The sequence below is a fragment of the Seriola dumerili genome, unplaced genomic scaffold, assembly GCF_002260705.1.
Source record: "Seriola dumerili isolate Sdu_G_001 unplaced genomic scaffold, Sdu_1.0 BDQW01000052.1, whole genome shotgun sequence".
Classification (NCBI taxonomy): domain Eukaryota; kingdom Metazoa; phylum Chordata; class Actinopteri; order Carangiformes; family Carangidae; genus Seriola; species Seriola dumerili.
This window is the reverse complement of record NW_019174307.1, coordinates 20,393,166-20,411,256: the sequence shown is the minus strand read 5'-3', so window position 1 is coordinate 20,411,256 and position 18,091 is coordinate 20,393,166. Positions and strand designations below refer to the sequence as shown.

General features: G+C 39.4%; 2 protein-coding genes across 2 annotated transcripts; both read left to right on the top strand.

The window, feature by feature from the left end:
- Positions 1–459: 459 nt before the first annotated feature.
- LOC111218632 (kelch-like protein 9) lies at positions 460–11,241 on the top strand. Its single transcript, XM_022741022.1, has 11 exons — positions 460–601; positions 2,006–2,059; positions 2,983–3,125; positions 3,292–3,485; positions 3,576–3,708; positions 4,754–4,950; positions 5,171–5,246; positions 5,544–6,101; positions 6,240–6,419; positions 6,811–6,924; positions 8,936–11,241. Exons 2-11 carry the CDS (start codon positions 2,055–2,057, stop codon positions 9,430–9,432), a joined length of 2,097 nt encoding a protein of 698 aa, XP_022596743.1. The 5' UTR covers positions 460–601; positions 2,006–2,054; the 3' UTR covers positions 9,433–11,241.
- Positions 11,242–13,418: 2,177 nt separating this feature from the next.
- Positions 13,419–17,072, top strand: LOC111218347 (3 beta-hydroxysteroid dehydrogenase/Delta 5-->4-isomerase-like). The gene is made up of 3 exons (XM_022740608.1): positions 13,419–13,845; positions 14,400–14,564; positions 15,554–17,072. The coding sequence occupies exons 1-3, from the start codon at positions 13,695–13,697 to the stop codon at positions 16,360–16,362; spliced, it is 1,125 nt and encodes a 374-aa protein (XP_022596329.1). The 5' UTR covers positions 13,419–13,694; the 3' UTR covers positions 16,363–17,072.
- Positions 17,073–18,091: the final 1,019 nt, after the last annotated feature.

The window sequence follows — 18,091 nt, the reverse complement described above, 5'->3', positions numbered from 1 at the left end:
CATCTTTACAATACACAGGTGTAAGGGGATTATCTGAATGAACAGAACAGGAAAACTAACCTGGTCAGTGCTTGAACCTCGCTACAGCTGGAGGCCAGATTCCCACCAGTTTCTAAAGAACAAGAAGAACTATCAAAAGGTCAAAAGATCATTTTGTCTATTGTTTTTGCATTGGATTTTCAATCAGGAAAAGACATGAAAATACTATAAAACATGTAAGACTGAATGATAAACAGTTTTTGACAAAACATTAATGCATTTGAGATATCATGCTTGTTTTATCTGGACAATCAAAAGGCCTGTTAGTGAGTCCACAAATCTTAAAAACAGCTTGTGAAACTTTCTGCTTATTTCACTAACAGTGACACACGCAGATGCGGAAAAGACACAAGCAATGAGAAAGAGAAGTAACACAGGAAGTGAGTGAGGTCTCGGTTAAGCTAAAGAAACGGCAATACTCACTCAGATGCTTCAGCTCTCCAACCAGCTGGCGCAGCGCAGCAGACACTCTGCTCAGTCTTCCTCTCAGAGTTCTGGTTGGTTAGACGATCAGGCTGGAGGGAGGCCTCAGGTCCAGTCTGCTGAGGAGGATTTCTTCAAGGTAGGTCACCCGAGGATGCGCCTTTTGTACGTGTTTTAGATCTGGCCTCATGTGAGGTAACGGCAGGCACAGTACATGATAATCAAGAACCAAAAATTCATATGTGTGTGTAGAAACATGGTTTGGTTTCAGCTGCACAGGAAGGTAAATTTGGTCTAGAATGCAGCATTTAACTACTCAATTTAAGTTTGCTAAGTGCATTGTATTCATTGCACTGATCCGTTGTGTGTGTTCATTATTACACTTGTCAGTTGAGAAAGATCTTGAGTGGGGCAACTGTATGTCACAATGTTGACAAAATTAACAAACTTCCTTAACCCTAAACTTCTTCTATGTTACGGCACAATGCAAAGACATTGCAGCATTAAATGCTTTTAAATCACATATCATCAAAGTCTTTGATCCATTATGGTGGGACATGAAGATGACTGAGGTCAGAGTTCACTTAAGAGCAGTAAAACAATGGAGAGCTTTCTTTTGTCCATATTCCACTCTTACACATTATCGAAACGACCTCACAATCATCCACACATTTGTCAGTGTATTAATGCGTTGGAGGCGGAACGTGTCACCATTGTTTAAAGGAGACGCCAACATATTCTCTGCTCTCATAGAATACAATACTGAGAATTAAACCTGTCAGATCAGAAGTTCTAATGAATTCAAATGAAGCAGATGGCAAACTGTAATACAACAACAGTAATCACAGGTGGTATCTTTACAGAGTGCACTGCAGACTAACAATAGAAACAGCAAATAAGGATAATAACTAATATAACTAATAACTATCAAATAGATAGTGACATATTGGATTTATTAACAATAAACGTGTGAAGAAAATGTTTAGAATTCATATTAATTCAATATTAAGTACATGTACATGTGGATTACTCCAAGAGATGCCAGATGAGATGCTGGAGCTGAGTACGCTTACAAAATGTCAAACATTAAAAAATAACTACGGAGCCTTTGATGCGGCTCATTTATCGGACGGTAACCTAACTGAAGTTTCAGATTGCAGTACAGAGGACGTGGGAACTGAGTGTTTTAGTGCTCAGCAAACACAGTGCTGTAAATAAAACCACAGATCTGTCACTGACCACGTATTAACATGACGGTTTTACTGGGAAATTTTTTAAAAAGGTTTTGAAAAGTCAAGTTCAGTGAAGCTTCTACTCTCTGTCAACAAATGAGGTCACATGAAACACAGAGTTTATCACGGTAGTTTAATGTGCTGTGAAAAAAAGATAAAATCACCTCACGAAACTTTCTGACTAAACTTTTAAGGTTTCGCATGGATGAGCTGGCTAGACGTTTACTGCTCGCTATATGCTACCAAACAGTCCTGTGTAGCCCCAAAAATATATCTCTGTCCACTAAAACTCTTCTTTTGTCTTCACGTAGGAGGTCTCACCAGCGAAACAACAGTCCTCAGCACCAGGGGGCCAATGATATGGGGTATGGTATTTTTTTGTTTGCTTAGTTTCAACAGTCTTGTATAATGTTATAATAGAAAGTATTTAAAGGTGTCATTGAATTTATTACTTAATGGAGCCGAGTCTTCAGGTTTGAAACAAAATCACAGAAGTGTTTGACTTCCCTGTTTTCAAGTCTGAGCCTTTGCCTACAATCATTTCGTTGCATCTGTTTTGACCCCTCCTGCTGTACAGTTGGCTTAATGCTCTGTGATGTAATGTGATCCTTTTTTTTTCGTTGTTTTTTTGTCAGGTCAGGATGTTTAAATTTTCTGAAAACAGAACACTGAAACATCCTCTTCAGTTTAATGTACTTGTAAAATAATCTTTTAATCTGTTTCTGTCTGAGTATTTTCTTTAACTTTAATTTTACCTACACTAACTTTGTGAGTCAGGAAACAGTTCAAGAGTAGAAGTGGTTTGGCTGAAACCGATTTAGTGGTTCCTCTCTTTCAGATCACAGAGGACGCAGTACAAAACAGATAAGGGACTTTTGTCAGCTTTGTTGAGGAGGCAGGAAACAAGCTCCATTAATTCAATTCCTCACATTAGAATTGGTTAAATCTACGTTATGAGCAATGAGGTCTGCCAGTTCCACTGAAAAAAGTGGTACTTGTACACAACCTAAGAGGAAGTGAAAATAAAAGTCTACCGTTAACATGAAACTGCCAAAACAGTCAACAAGCCTTTCAAAATAAATCTTTGCCCACACTTACTAAGCTTATCGTCCATTATTAAACATAAAAGGTTTATAAACCCAAATCCATGAAGCTGTTTTGGATGCAGACTTGACATTATAATACAAAGCCAGACACCTCTGAACATCATTCATTGTTAATTACTAGGAGAAGCAAAACAACACAGTAACACACAACCTGCTCTTGCACCACGTTTCCTCTTGTGTAGGGGAAGCGGAGACGACAGCGGGCCAGGGAGGCTGAGCCGCAGACTGTCTCGCCTGGGCAGCAGGCATCAGTCCAGGGATCCACCGAGACCTCCGGCTCAGGCAGAGAGACCTGCTGCCCCACCTGACAGACCTGTTCACCAAGGTGTGCAACCGCTGGCTCTCTGTAGCTTTGATTTTATCTTGTAATTATAAATCCCATCTGACACAAGAGATCTGTACCTGAAGTCATTTTGTCTCCAAACCCAGAACAGTGTCATGACATTCTTCATCTTTCAATATCTGTTCTCCTTTTGGGTTTGGTGTTATAGATGACAGTCCTTCTCCATCAGCCCCTGCTTCACTTCCACCTCTTGCTCCAGCTCCAGCACTGGGTCCTGTTCCTCTTTCCCTGCCCAAGGAAACGCCACCGAAACGCCCGGACAAAGCAACAAAGCCCAAACTTCCTCCTCGCCCTCTCTCCAAGGTGTTCAGCAGCACTGATCATGGAGCAGCTGTGTTGCAGGTATATATTTGTGACTTACAAACTAATTTTAAAATATGACACGCCAAGGTATTCATGACAAATATTGTTTTTGGTTTTTCTTCCTCACAGGGCTTTGATACTTTTCGGGCAGATGAGACTCTCTGTGATGTTGTCTTGGTTCCAGGGGACAGCAAGGACACGTTTCCAGTCCACAGAGTCATCATGGCTTCATCCAGTGACTATTTCAAGGCAATGTTCACAGGTGAGCGGTCCTCTCTCACACAGCTGGAGGCAGACAACATAAAAAACTCAAGATATTGTGAAATGCACACAGTGATGAGTGCACTACAAAATAATGCAACCCAACAGAACAGCAACAGACAACAATAGGAACACATTTCAGTATACGCAACTTAATACAGTATCAGTGGAAGTGGTGGCTTTGAGAATGCTACCATCAGCATGCTAATACCCTTACAGTTAAAAAGTATTGGACAAATTTGAATTTTGACCTCATGATAGCACAATATTAAAAGTTAAAGAATCATGAGAGTGATTACAATTCATCTTAAGGAAAACATGAACGTCTCAAACAAATTTCATTGTAATCTATTGTAAAAAAAAAAAAACATTTCTGACATTTGCATCCCTAAGGGCTAAAAACACAAACACAACATCATATTGGAAATGGCAACAAATCTCCAATCAAAAGTCCAAAGAAGTGTCACTGTGAGGCTGCAATACTTTGCAAAACAAAGTGAAAATGAAAAATGTACTGTCAGTCTACTTTTAGATTCTTACCACTAGTGGCCCCAAAATATAGTTTGTCCTGAGGTTGGTGCCAGAGGAAAATAGCCACGTGGAATGGGGTTATTATGTACTGGAAATGTTATTATGTACTGTAATGTTGCCATTTTAGGACATCTCAGACTTAGCTTGTTAGGCTGTTATTAGCATACCACTGTTTTTAATGTACAATATGCCGAGCCACCTTGTTTGTGATTGTACAGCCTATGTAAATGCTAGCTTGTCTTTGCCATCTGATATTGTTTCAATATGTCATTATGGAAGGTGAACATAGAATAGCACGTTGTCAGGGGGGCATTACTCAGAATTTACTTTTAGATAAACTAAAGGAAGAGAAAGTTAGAATTATCTCACTTCTGCATTACTTTCTTTCAGTTCATCATCAGGTTCACTTCATGTGGTTTATGTTTGAGCAGATAGTCTTTACAGCTGTGTCTTTGTATCTTGCTGACTGTGCACTTTGAGTCATTCTTTCACTTTGTCCTTGTCTCTGTGTTCAGGAGGCATGAGGGAGCAGGAGATGAGAGAGATAAAGCTGCATGGGGTCACTAAGTCGGGTTTAAAGAACATCATAGACTTCATTTACACATCCAAAGTCACCCTCGACATGGGTAATCTCCAGGACACGCTGGAGGCTGCTAACTTCTTGCAGGTCATGCCTGTGCTGAGCTTCTGTAATCAGCTTCTGAGCAGTGAGGTGAGAGGTTTTTCTGTTCCTCTAATGTCACACACCGTGCCTCTGCAAAGTTTCATCAATGCATTTATATTACGCCGGCTCATTAAGATGTCCTTCCCATCCACACTTTCTCAGTGTCATATTTGATTGTTAGTTGCAGCTGCAAAATAGTTAATGTGAAACTGTGTATTTTTTATTATATTAATTTAACCCATCTATTTTCTGTATTGTTTGGTGACAGATCACTATTGATAACTGTGTGGAAGTCGAACGCATCGCAACAGACTTGCTCCTGGAGGATGTTCAGCTGAATATAGGTGAGATATGAAACTGACCTGAGAGCACAGTGACAAAAATACAATATTACATCTGTATAAATACATAAACGGGGTGGAAGGTGAGATTAGCATAGAGCTTCTGTATTAGAGTTACAATCTCTTGCAATCTTCAGCAATCCCTAAAACCAATCCGTTATCTTCAGCAATTTGTCCATCACTAAAACATACAGTAAGACCATTAAAGGTTATTGTACCAGGCGTCCTTTTGGTTCAAAAACTAAAATACTGAAAGGTTATCATGATTGTTGTTGATCCTCTCTGTTCTATCAAACCCAGGTGAGTTTGTGGGCCAGAACCTCTCAGCGTTGGTGCAGTGTGGCCGTTACCTCCAGCTCTCTGAGACCAGCATGGCCAACGCTCTGGCCAGCAACTCACTGGAAGGTTTCTCCGAACTGGAGCTCTACCACATCGCCAGAGGATGGCTGGACCACGACCCCTCTACACGTCACTCATCCGTCTACGCCTTAATGCGCCATATTCGCTTCCCACTGATGAGCCCCAATGAGCTGATTCAGATCTCCCAGGATGAAGAAGAAGGAGGCGACTCCCTGATGCGCTCTGACACGGCCTGTGTGAACCTCCTGCTGGAGGCCAGCAACTACCAGATGATGCCTTTCATGCAGCCAGCCCTGCAAACTGAGCGGACGCAAATACGCTCAGACTCCACGCATATTCTGGCACTGGGCGGCGTGATGCGGCAGCAGCTGGTGGTGAGCCGGGAGCTGAGGCTGTATGATGAAAATACCAACCACTGGAGGGCCCTGAAGCCCATGGAGGTACCACGCTATCAGCATGGTGTGGCTCTTCTAGGCGGCTTCCTCTTCATCGTTGGAGGTCAGTGTTTATTTGTATTACTATAACTTACCTCACCTTCAGTTGAAGTCATACATCACATTGTGCATTACCAACATTGACCAAATAATATGAACTTATATTAAAAGATAATATTTCTGGTCCTCATTGACTTCTCAGGCCAGAGCACATACGACACCAAGGGTAAGACGGCCATAGACAGCGCCTACCGCTATGACCCGCGCTTCGACAAGTGGCTTCAGATCGCTTCGCTCAACGAGAAGAGGACCTTCTTCCACCTCAGCGCTCTGAAGGGGAAACTGTTTGCAGTGGGAGGGAGGAATGCCTCTGGGGAGATCGGTGAGCTGCTATTAATTCTTGTTCTACTTCTGCTGTCAGCACTGCTTTTACTACAGTCAGCTGATGAACTGATCATTCATTTTCATCATCAATTAATTTATTAATGCAATCCATAAAGAATTGCAGTTTAAATTAATTAAAGGAGGATTAATTCAGGAGAATATAACTGAAACAAGAAATATAATTGTTCCATTTATAATAATTACTTCTGCTTCTACTCTCACCACTGCTGCTACCATCACTGCTCCTTACTACAGCTGTAGTAGTAAGGAGCTACTAGTGGAGTTTTGTCAATGCACAAAAAACAAACATGTGAATCAGGATGGATTTCATTGCCTTTGGAAAGACAGATTATAAAATTTAACCCAAATGTCTCTGTCACTCCCATCAGAAACGGTGGAGTGCTACAACCTGAAGAAGAATGAGTGGACATTAGTGAGCAGTATGGTGGAGCCTCACTATGGACATGCTGGAACAGTTCATGGGGGCCTCATGTTCATCTCAGGTAAAATAACACTGTTCAACACACTGTCCCCAGGGGTGGAAAGGAACCCTCTTGTGCTCAGAGGGTGTAATATGTCCTCTTGTCTTGTAAACACGATGATGGCTGAAGCTCTTGACAAGCAACCATCACCACCACCTGCTCCCAACAAGAAACCACATTCGGCAGCAGAGAAAACTTACATATAGCCCCTTAATATAATTCTTAATTACAGTATATAAAGCCTTTACAAGTGGTGTTTTTTTAGAATGTGAAAAGCTATGGGATAAAATCCCATAAACAATAAAACATAAAATAGAAAAACATAAAAAGATTTAAAAAGTAAGTTAATTCTGCTTATTTAAAAGACTCAAAACTTTGTACAAGACACAATGGAGGAGGTGTCTTTCTAAACTACCCCTATTACTGTTTAAGAAGTGACTCAAGTAACCGCTCTGTGATGCAAGACCTCTGTGGTTAAGGTCTGGATATGAGAAGTTTACAGAAACTAGGGTAAGAGAAAGATCATGGTCATGTATAGCTTGCATTTGTGGTAAAAAAAGAAACCAAGACTGACTGTACAACGACCCGTGCTTTGTACACCTGATCATCCAACCAGACTTTCTCACCATTTTAGTTTTCTTGCAGCTGCACAACAATGTCTTGCAGTTTTACCATTCCTCCACCAAGAGAGAGCAGTCATTGTTCACCCCATCGGTGGAGGTCAATAAAAAAATCCACACAAAGGTCATTTTAAGTTTCAACAAATGGCCTGTGTACAGTGACTCCTGATGCAAAATACAGTATGATATATGGAGAGCATTTGTGCATTTTGGTGGATACCATCTCTTCTGAAAACACTCCCCAAACTGTCTTAAAACTGTCGATAAAAACAGCAGAAAAGAGCCAAGTGTGGAGGCAGAAAAGCCTCGAGGAGTGCTCTAAGCCTGCAATCCAGAGGGAATTTAAACAGGAATAAAAAGCATAACTCTGGATTTACTTGCTGTGTTAATATCAAGCAGTTGGGTAAAATCCTCCTTTAAATCTCATTAACTCTTAAATGGATGTTGATTTTCTTGACCAATTGTGGTGCTTTTAAAGTGTCCCAAACCCCATGTACCATTATTTACTCTACAGACAGAAGATACAAAATTTGGGCCACCCTGTCATTAATTTTGGGGTCCAACAATCAGAGTCTAGGATGTATTCATTCACATCTAAACCTGTTTAGTTAGATTGTGACAAGCATTGGCTAAAGGTGACAAACGGTTCCACTTTGACAAGATGAATTATCAACAAAGCTTGCTTGGCCCACCTATTTAAAACCACTTCCTTTATAGCTGCAGATTCTCATGAGCTGCTCTTAGCCTGAGCTGTGGCAGGTTTTAAGCAACCTTGGACAGGAAATGGGCTTCTCATGTTGAGAGCAGAACCATAACTTTCACGTGTAGGACTGAGAGGCAGGAAATATAAAAACCTGCGGTTGAAGCAGGCCAAAGTGTTTATCAGCAAAGTTCAACCCCATGACACTATACTGTGGTTGCAACATATACCATCCACCAGAATACAACACATACTTTACTTGGACACAACACTGTTTTAGATCACATACTGTATTCACTGCAATGCTGCTAAGTAAAGGCATTTTCTCACATTTACGTAAGTGTGCATACTGAAAGAAAAACTAAAAAGATTACTTGCAAATGTGCAAAAAGCTATTTTTTTATGTGAAATTACTAGCTGATTAATTGAAGAATAAATTCCTATTTGGATAATTGATCCATTGTGTTAGGAGGTGATCAGACCAAGTAAACAATTTGATGACATTACATTGGTCTTCACATTTATCAACTACATGATTAACTGATTAATTGAAAAAAATCAATAACAACTATAAAACTGATAATTAGCTAGAGCACTAAAATACAGTTATACACTGTGTATTAATAGAACATATTTAGTGTGTCTAAGATCTTCTATGTGGAAATATTTTCAACATGCTGTAATATTTGTTCGATTCTCCTTTGTCACACAGGTGGCATCACACGTGACACATTCCAGAAGGAGCTTTGGTGTTATGATCCTGCTGCCGACACATGGAGTCGGCGTGCCGACATGATTGAGTTGCGTGGCCTGCACTGCATGTGCACCGTCGAAGACAGACTCTATGTCATGGGCGGGAATCACTTCCGAGGCAGCAGCGACTACGATGACGTCCTAGGCTGCGAGTACTACAGCCCCGAGACAGACCAGTGGACGGTGGTGGCTCCCATGCCTCGGGGCCAAAGTGACGTTGGTGTGACTGTGTTTAACGGGCAGATCTATGTGGTGGGAGGGTATTCCTGGAACAGCAGATGCATGGTTGACATTGTGCAGCGGTACGATCCAGAGCAGGACATGTGGGACAGAGTGTTCAACGTGCTGGAGCCTCTGGGGGGGATTCGAGCCTGTACGATGACGGTTCATCTCCCGGAGGGGTCAGTTGACGAGGCTCAGATACAAGAGTGTCCGCTGCCCACAGCAAAGAGTTGAGAGCACACCGCAGACAGGGGATTTCTGATTAACAAAACAAAAATTTACCTACATGCTGTGTCGGAAAGAGGGCAAAACAGGAAATGGTGTGGGTTGCAAACACAAGCTGCAGGTGCTGCAAGTATGGCTAGCTAGCTAACATTAGCATTCTAGAAAAAATTCTACAGCTGTCTATCGAACCCTATCTTTAGCGCTATTTCCCGTCCTTGCATTTACTGCCAGCCATGCAGCGTCTCTCCTGCTCTGCTGCTTGTGTTCTTTCACTCGGCAGCCACAGTATGTAAAAGGAAATCCTCGGTCAAACTTCAGTCAGACTGAACTCTGAAGCAAAATAGGATCAGTTAGGATCAGAGGGCAAATCCAAAGGTATTTTTTGGTGGAAACTCAACTTCATCATGGAAATAATGTGATTGAACAAAAAATCTTACATAATTTTATCTTTTCACTATAATTCTCATAAACTAACCAAAAACATGCCAGATCTTTCATCTATCATGACGCACAAGCTCAGAGGAATACATTGAACTCTGTGTGTCATAATGGAGGATGAAGGAATTTGTTGCACAAAAGCCACAATGTGGTTAATTTGTGAGGGTTTTTAAGTGTCTGGATGATAATGGAGTTCTGTGGCACCGAGTCACAAGATGTAAGCTGGACTGTGGCTACAAAGACAGATTGTCTTTATTATGATTTTGGGAACTTGAATTGGAACTTTTTGTCCCTCTGTGAATGTATCCAGTGACAAACACAGAGGGTTTTCACAATAAAACTTGGGTTTATAGTCCAACAAGAGGCAATCACCTCAACAAAGACTGTGATGTAATTGCCCCAAAGTTTTTCACACCAACAGACACTGTAAAACAATCTATATGAATTCCATAAAACATGAATATAAAGCAAAATAGCCTGTGATTTTTCAGCTCTTTATGCCCCCATAAAGCCTGTGGAGACTGTACTGTAGTTCATTTTCCCATGTCCTCATGTGAAGCTGCCTGAGCCTATATGGTTGAGAAAGAAAGAACCTGAATCATTACCAGCTGTGTCAGCGGGGCTGGTACTGTTTTCACCTTGTGAATCTGTGTGTAAGTGTGTCATCATGGAAAAATATGGTCCTGGAGACAACTACTGTGACCGAAACTAACAGGAAAGCTGTTTTCAGTACTTTGACTTTGGCAACTGTGAAAGATGCAGTCACGAAACTTTACAGGTGTGTAGTTGAGATCAAAATGAAGGTCGTGTAAGATAGGAGTGGTCTGACCCATGAGTACTGACTAGTAGTAATAACTCAGTACTCATGTAATAATGTAGTAATGAATACTGGGTACACATGTAATGTAGTTCATGACTACTGAGCACTCATGTACTATTGAAGTAATAACTCCTGAACACTCATGGAATGTAGTTCATGACTACAGAGTACTCAAGTAATATTGCAGTAATAAGTACTGAGTACTCATGTAATGATGCAGTAATAACTACTTGGTACTCATGTAATGTAGTTCATGACTACTGAGTACTCAAGTAATATTGCAGTAATAACTACTGAGTACTCATGTAATACTGTAGTAATAACTACTGAGTACTCATGTAATGTAGTTCATGACTACTGCGTTCTCATGTAATAATGTAGTAATAACTACTGAGTACTCATGTAATACTGTAGTAATAACTACTGGGTACTCATGTAATAATATAGTAATAACTGCTAAGTACTCATGTAATGTAATTCATTACTACTGAGTACTCATGTAATAATATAGTAATAACTGCTGAGTACTCATGTAATGTAATTCATTACTACTGTGTACTCATGTAATAATATAGTAATAACTGCTGAGTACTCATGTAATGTAGTTCATTACTACTGTGTACTCATGTAATAATATAGTAATAACTGCTGAGTGCTCATGGGTCAGAATGATGATATATAGTTACTGTTTGATAATGATTCATCAAAGTAAATGAGGACAGACGAGAAGCTTCTGGATTTAACTGCTGTATCATGTTGCTATTACACAAGCTCAGTCAATGACTGTCTGTATGTTGTGTTTTGTATATTTATATTAAAATGCAGTGTTTTGAGATTTGTTGATTATGCTCCTCATGTTACACTGAGAATCACATTATTCAATGTGAGCGAAGGCCAAACTCCCATTAGCTATGAAGACAACAAGAAAACGTGAAAGTCCTTCAACAGCTAAAACGATGCACACAAACGCAAGTGCACACAGACACACAGACAGTCACACAGCCACACACACAGACACACACACAGACACACACACAGACACACACACAGACACACACACACACACACAGTGAGTGACGAAGAGACTACCCTTGAAAATTCATCCTTCACCTCCAGATAAGACAACAGACAGTTGTGATATCGACTGCTATGTCAGGGACTACAAATACTGAAAAGCAGACAGTTACTATACTTGAGTATATAATGAACAACATATTGCCAATACAAAATCAGTTATGTTTTTTGGATAAAAAATGCCCAAAGCTATTTTGAATCCACTTTAGCAGATCCACAATAAGACATGAGACATGACCTAATTTGGACTTTTGTGAACTTTATTAAAATAAAGCTAATACCTAAACCTCCATAGAACCTCAAAATAAACTATGTGACTCAGCATCAAGACACTAAATGGCTTCTGCTCCAGAACTGAAGTGTATGGGGGAGGAAAAGGCCAAAGCCAAATATAATTCCAAATATTTATGTACATGTTAATTCTGATTAGAGAGATAAGAGAGAGTGCCTGTAACCAAAAGGTCACACAAGCCCTGCAACAGTCAGAGTTTCCACCACAGCCATTTGACCCAGTGTACCATTTACTGAGCAAACCATGGCCAACTGAAATCCATCACCGTGCACAGGAAAACAAATGTGGCCATCAATGTCAAATCTTGTTTTATTTGTCTGATCCAGCCTTGTAGTTTCCTCAGGGGTGGAAAGTACTAATAGTACAAAGGGTTGTTGTGTGTTGTTGTTGAGCTCTTTGGAGACAAAGGTTTAAAATATACAAAGTGTTGCTAAAAGGGAACCAGTAGTGTTACATAATGCAGAGAAGGAGATTGGTTCATCAGTACTGGTGGAAGAAGTACTCAGATCTTTACTGAAGTTAAACCATTGTGTACCAAAACTGCTACAAGTTAAAGCATTCAAAATGGAGTTAAGTCAAAGTACAGCAGTAATAAAATAAAAGTTGGCTGACTCATAATGCAGAATAGCTCCTTTTAGAGTGTTAAATTATTACATTTTGGATTATTATGTATATGTTGTAGCTTGTCAAGATGGAGTTAATTTCACTACCCAATACACTGTTGGGTAGTTTCATCTTTTAAATGTCTTTTAAATATCTTATTTGTTTATTCTTTTTTTACATGCGAAATCTTAATTAGCAAAATAACTACTCTCAGACAACTGTAGTTGCGTAAAAAGTACAATAGTTACTTGTTACATTTTCAGTCCTACATTTTAAGGTTAAAAATAATCCTCAATTTATAAAATATGTATTGATGTAGATTAAACTACCCAATAGTATATGACGTTAAAACTATCTCTACTTTGGCATTTAAAAAATTACATGTAACAATATAAATATAATACTCTGCACATAGCCATTTCATTGTAGTACTTTTTTACTTTTACTTAAGTAAGATCTTGAATGCATGACTTTAACTTGTAATGGAGTGTTTCTTTTGCAGTATTCTAACTTTTACTTAAGTAAAAAGTAAGATCTCATTACTTTTTCCACCACTGAGTATCAGTTATTGATTTCAAAGGAAGTCATTGACCCTCCACTGAAGTCTTGTTTTTCTGTGTCACATGCCGAGTCTGCCCACCCCATGAAACACAGTGGCATTCTCCCAATTAAACAAAGGGTTATATCTTCCAACCACAACTGTCCTTGGCATATATAAAGTTCCAGCCCGTTTTATCTGGCTCACATTCCTTCATGAATGAGCAGAGCTTATCCCTGTTATTCACACTGTCTTAGGGCAAATAATTTTTTCTCGTAACCTCTTTGGGCTTACAAAAAGAGGAAGGACTGAGGCTGGGAGGGCTAAAGGTGCTGTCACTCTCCCACAGACAGAACCTAAAACATTCACAAACACAAAAGTTGTATCCTTCTTTTTTTCACTTTGAGCTTTTTCTTATGAGAAGGCTCTTCTAGAGGTCTCTGACAGAGGACCATTGGAAAAGAAAGGAGTTTTTTGTCTTCACATTGAGATAGAATTACCTTGCGATGTCTCTGAGGGGTGATGTGTGTGTGGTGACGGGAGCCGGTGGATTCCTGGGAAAGAGACTGGTGAGGCTGCTGCTGGAGGAGGAGAAAGTGGCTGAGATTCGAATGCTGGACAAACATGTGCAGCCACAAATTTTACAGAACCTGGAAGGTAAAACCTGTCTATCCACGCATGACTCTTGAATTTTTCTGATAAGATATAAAACACATTAAAAGTGCAGGAAGAGGTTTGTCTCACATATCTTTTTCATGAAAACATTGATAGTGGAGTATAAATCTGAGTATAGGGGTTTTAAATTTTAGCTTTCACACCTGACAGCATGAGGCTGTGATGATAAGTGGCTATTGTCAAATGCCAAAAAGCTACAGTACATGACAACACTTTGTAATATTTTACTTTTATTTCAACTAATCAGGGATGCCTTAAATCTCTTTTTCAAAATATGTCAAAATATGTAGCAATAACAATTACAGTTACAAACAAATAATGTAAATAAGGATTAATTATTGATTTTCCTGTCTTATCCTCAGTTAAAACAATAGTGATGGGCTGAAATAAATTCTGATACCACCAGGTTTATGTTATTATTTAAAAACCCATTAGATAAACTCAAAAGACACAAGAAAATGCTATAGACATTGTTATTACATAAAATAACCAAGCTGTATGTTGTGTTATTTTATCCTTGATTTACTTTATGTCAGATTGTAGAGGCAACACGAAGCTGAGTGTTTTTGAGGGAGACATCAGGGACAGTGATTACGTGAAGAAAGCCTGTCGAGGTGCATCAATCGTCTTCCACATCGCCTCCATCATTGATATTATTGAAGCAGTGGAGTACAGTGAGATATATGGGGTCAATGTCAAAGGTAAGGCTGTCACTTTAATCCAGTAAAATCTCTACTTGGCAACTTCACACTTTTGTTTCTCTTACAAAATTTAATTTATTAAATTATTTAAATTTCTTTACTTAATTATCAAGATATTATGTACAATATACATATATAGATAAGGTAGATTAAGAGAAAGCAGAACTCTTGATTGCTTGCACTTCAAATAACACTTCAAACTTCACTTCAAGCTGCTTCCACTGCTTACATTTCACCTAATATTTCAATTTAAAACTTCCTTCATGACTTAGTAAGCTCGTTGACACTTCAGTTGCTTTCACTGCAACACTTCTGACAATAATTTCTTCCAGTGCTTACACATCAACTGTCACTAATCCTGCTTTAAACGCACCTTAAATTACATTTCTGTAATTTCTCAACTGTTGTCATGACGTACAATGATCAACACTTCAGTTGCATTTCACTGCTCCCATTTCAGTGTTTACATTTGACCTGACACTTGAACTGACAGTAACATCTGCCTGTGCTTCCACTTTACTTTAACTTTACTGTAACTACCACTTCAACTTCTTGAATTTCAATGCCTCCTTTTGAACTCCCACTATGAATTTTTCATTGCATCCACTTCAGGTACAACATCTAATTATTAAAGGTGTTGTTTTTGTTATCCTCTTGACTTTAAAACAAATTCATTACAATAACCATGGTTTTGAGTTTGCCGAATTATACTGATGAAAGAGAAGACCAGAGGATTGGATTACTTGCATGATGACCAATCTGCCAAGGGTTTTAGATGTTTCCATAGCTTATTTTCTGTCAGTCACTAGCCTGAATGATAAAACGGCCCAATGCAAAGAGTTAGTTTGTCTTATATCTAATCTGTTAACTTTCTTGTTGTTGTGTCACCTCAGGAAAAGGTTTGACCTCCTCTGAGACATGAAAAAGAAAAAATAGTGATGAGGATTTTTTTTTTGGCTTACATGAACTCGAACATTTTTGCTTTGCAGGAACGCAGGTGCTTCTGGAAGCATGTATCCAGGAGAACGTGGTGTCCTTCATCTACACCAGCACCATTGAGGTGATGGGACCAAATTCCAAGGGTGAACCCATAATTAACGGCAATGAAGACACAATTTATGACTGCACTCTAAAGTTTTCCTACAGCAAGACCAAAAAGGAGGCTGAGCAGAGAACCCTGCAGGCCCACGGCGAGGTGCTCCAAAACGGAGGCCGACTGGCTACCTGCGCCCTCAGACCTATGTACATCTTTGGGGAGGGCTGCCGCTTCCTGCTGGGCCACATGGGCGACGGGATACGAAACAAAGATGTTCTGTATCGAATGTCTCTTCCGAAGGCCCTTGTAAATCCTGTCTATGTGGGCAACGTGGCTACGGCTCACCTCCAAGCAGCTCGTAGCCTCAAAGATCCACAAAAAAGAAATGCTATTGGAGGAAAGTTTTACTTCATTTCTGACGACACACCACATGTGAGTTACTCAGACTTCAACCATGTTGTTATGTCGCCTCTTGGCTTCGACATTCAAGAGAAACTCGTGGTGCCGCTAAGCGTCTTCTATGTAGTCTGTTTCATTATGGAGTTCCTGTGCATGATGCTCCGACCTTTCAAACGCATCGTCCCGCCACTGAACCGGCAGCTCCTCACCATGTTGAACACACCGTTCACCTTCTCCTATCAGAGAGCTAAGAGGGACTTGGGATACAGCCCCAGATACAGCTGGGAGGAAGCACGCAAACGCACCATTGAATGGCTCGCCTCAGAGTTGCCAAAAGAGAGGGAACGAATAAGAGCTATATAATCAATGAAAACCTGTTAGCATTATATCAACCCTGTCTCCTAGCATTTATGTTTATAATTAATTTGCAACAGCAAATATGTTTTGAAGGAAACATTATTGTAATCGGATTGCATTTATGTTGTTAACTTACATATTTGGTAAGTCTCAAATATGTTGTAAAATGTTCACAAACAAAGTATTTGTTTCACGCCAAGAGGATTTTTGACCAAAAATAGCAAAATAAAATAAGTATTTTGCTATTATGGTTTATGTCTGTTTGGATAACACCATTTTCCCGCAGTTATAGAAAGCAGTAAAAACATGTTTAGTGAAGGTATATGTGAAGCAATAAACCATCAAAAACATGGAGCTCATCGCCATTAAAAGTTTCTTAAAGGCAATATGTGTGAAACTTTTATGTTGTTATAGCATGTCTCAGATTATTCTAATGAGTTTAGGATATTGTAGGTTTGTTCATACTCCGACAAGGAGTCACCAAAGATTCCTACACGTTTAACTGTAGATCAGCTGCATGTCTTCTTTGTCTCTTCACATCCAGATAATTACTTCAACCTGATTAACTTAACCACATGAGGGAGATGAAAATAGGACTCACAACACACTAAAAGCATAAAAAAAAAATGATGAAAGTTCAGTATCATCTGTTGTACCTGTGCTGTAACGCTTTGTATGTATATGGTATGTATGTACAGTATGCTATTAAAGTTTATGGGGAAAAATAAAATTATTTCTCGTTGTACATTTTTCATCTATATTTTGTTTGGTAAAACTTTATAATAATGGTAGCCTAATATAATTAATGCATGGCTTGTGATGATTTTATGCATAAATAATGCAGGATGTATCCTGAATTTCTGCTGCTCGGGATTAAGAGATTAACAAATCACTATGAGCTTATTGGTTAAAGGGTAACTCAGAGATTTTTTTAACCTCAGTCCTATTATTTGTTTTTGGGTGTAAATGATTGATGTGGACAAAAATCTGTGCAATCAGTCCACAATTGAGAAAGAACGGTAAACCCAGCATCCACTACACGGCTGCTGCAGTGTTAACAACAGGAATATGAAGATGTTTTTATCAGACTAGTAAGGGGAGATGCAAACATGCTGCAGTTTTCTTTCTCAATTCAGTGTACTGTAAACTGTTGACATACAGGCATACTTAGAAATGTCTGTCTCCTGATTTGTCAACTGGCAACTGTATCATTCTCTTCTTAGCTCCATCTCTTTCAGCAACAACAAAAGATATTATATTGAGGGTGCCTCGGTGGCTTACCTGGTAGAGTGCGTACCACACAGGCTTAGTCCTAAGGGCAGCAGCCATGGGTTCAAGTCTGACCCATGGCCCTTTGCTGCATGTCATCTTTCCTGTCTATCTCTCACTTTACTGTCAGAACAGGTAAATATGTCCAAAAATATAGTTTAAAATAACAACATATATCATAATAAAATAGAATTAACCTTATTGCCCCCAAAGAAAAAAATTGCTCCCCTACTTCTTCTTTGAGGTTTGAAGCAAACAAACCTTTGGAATGATAAACTTCCAGTAACTGGCAGTGAGTCCGAATTGGTTTTCCTTTTACTGAGGTTTAAAATATAATTCAGCTCTAAATCTTCATGTAATTAACACTGAGATGAACAAATCACTGCCAACTGTAGAACATATCCATGACTCATTTCCCTTGGGAAGTATTACATTTTTGTGTAATTGCTACCTCACAATGCCTCAA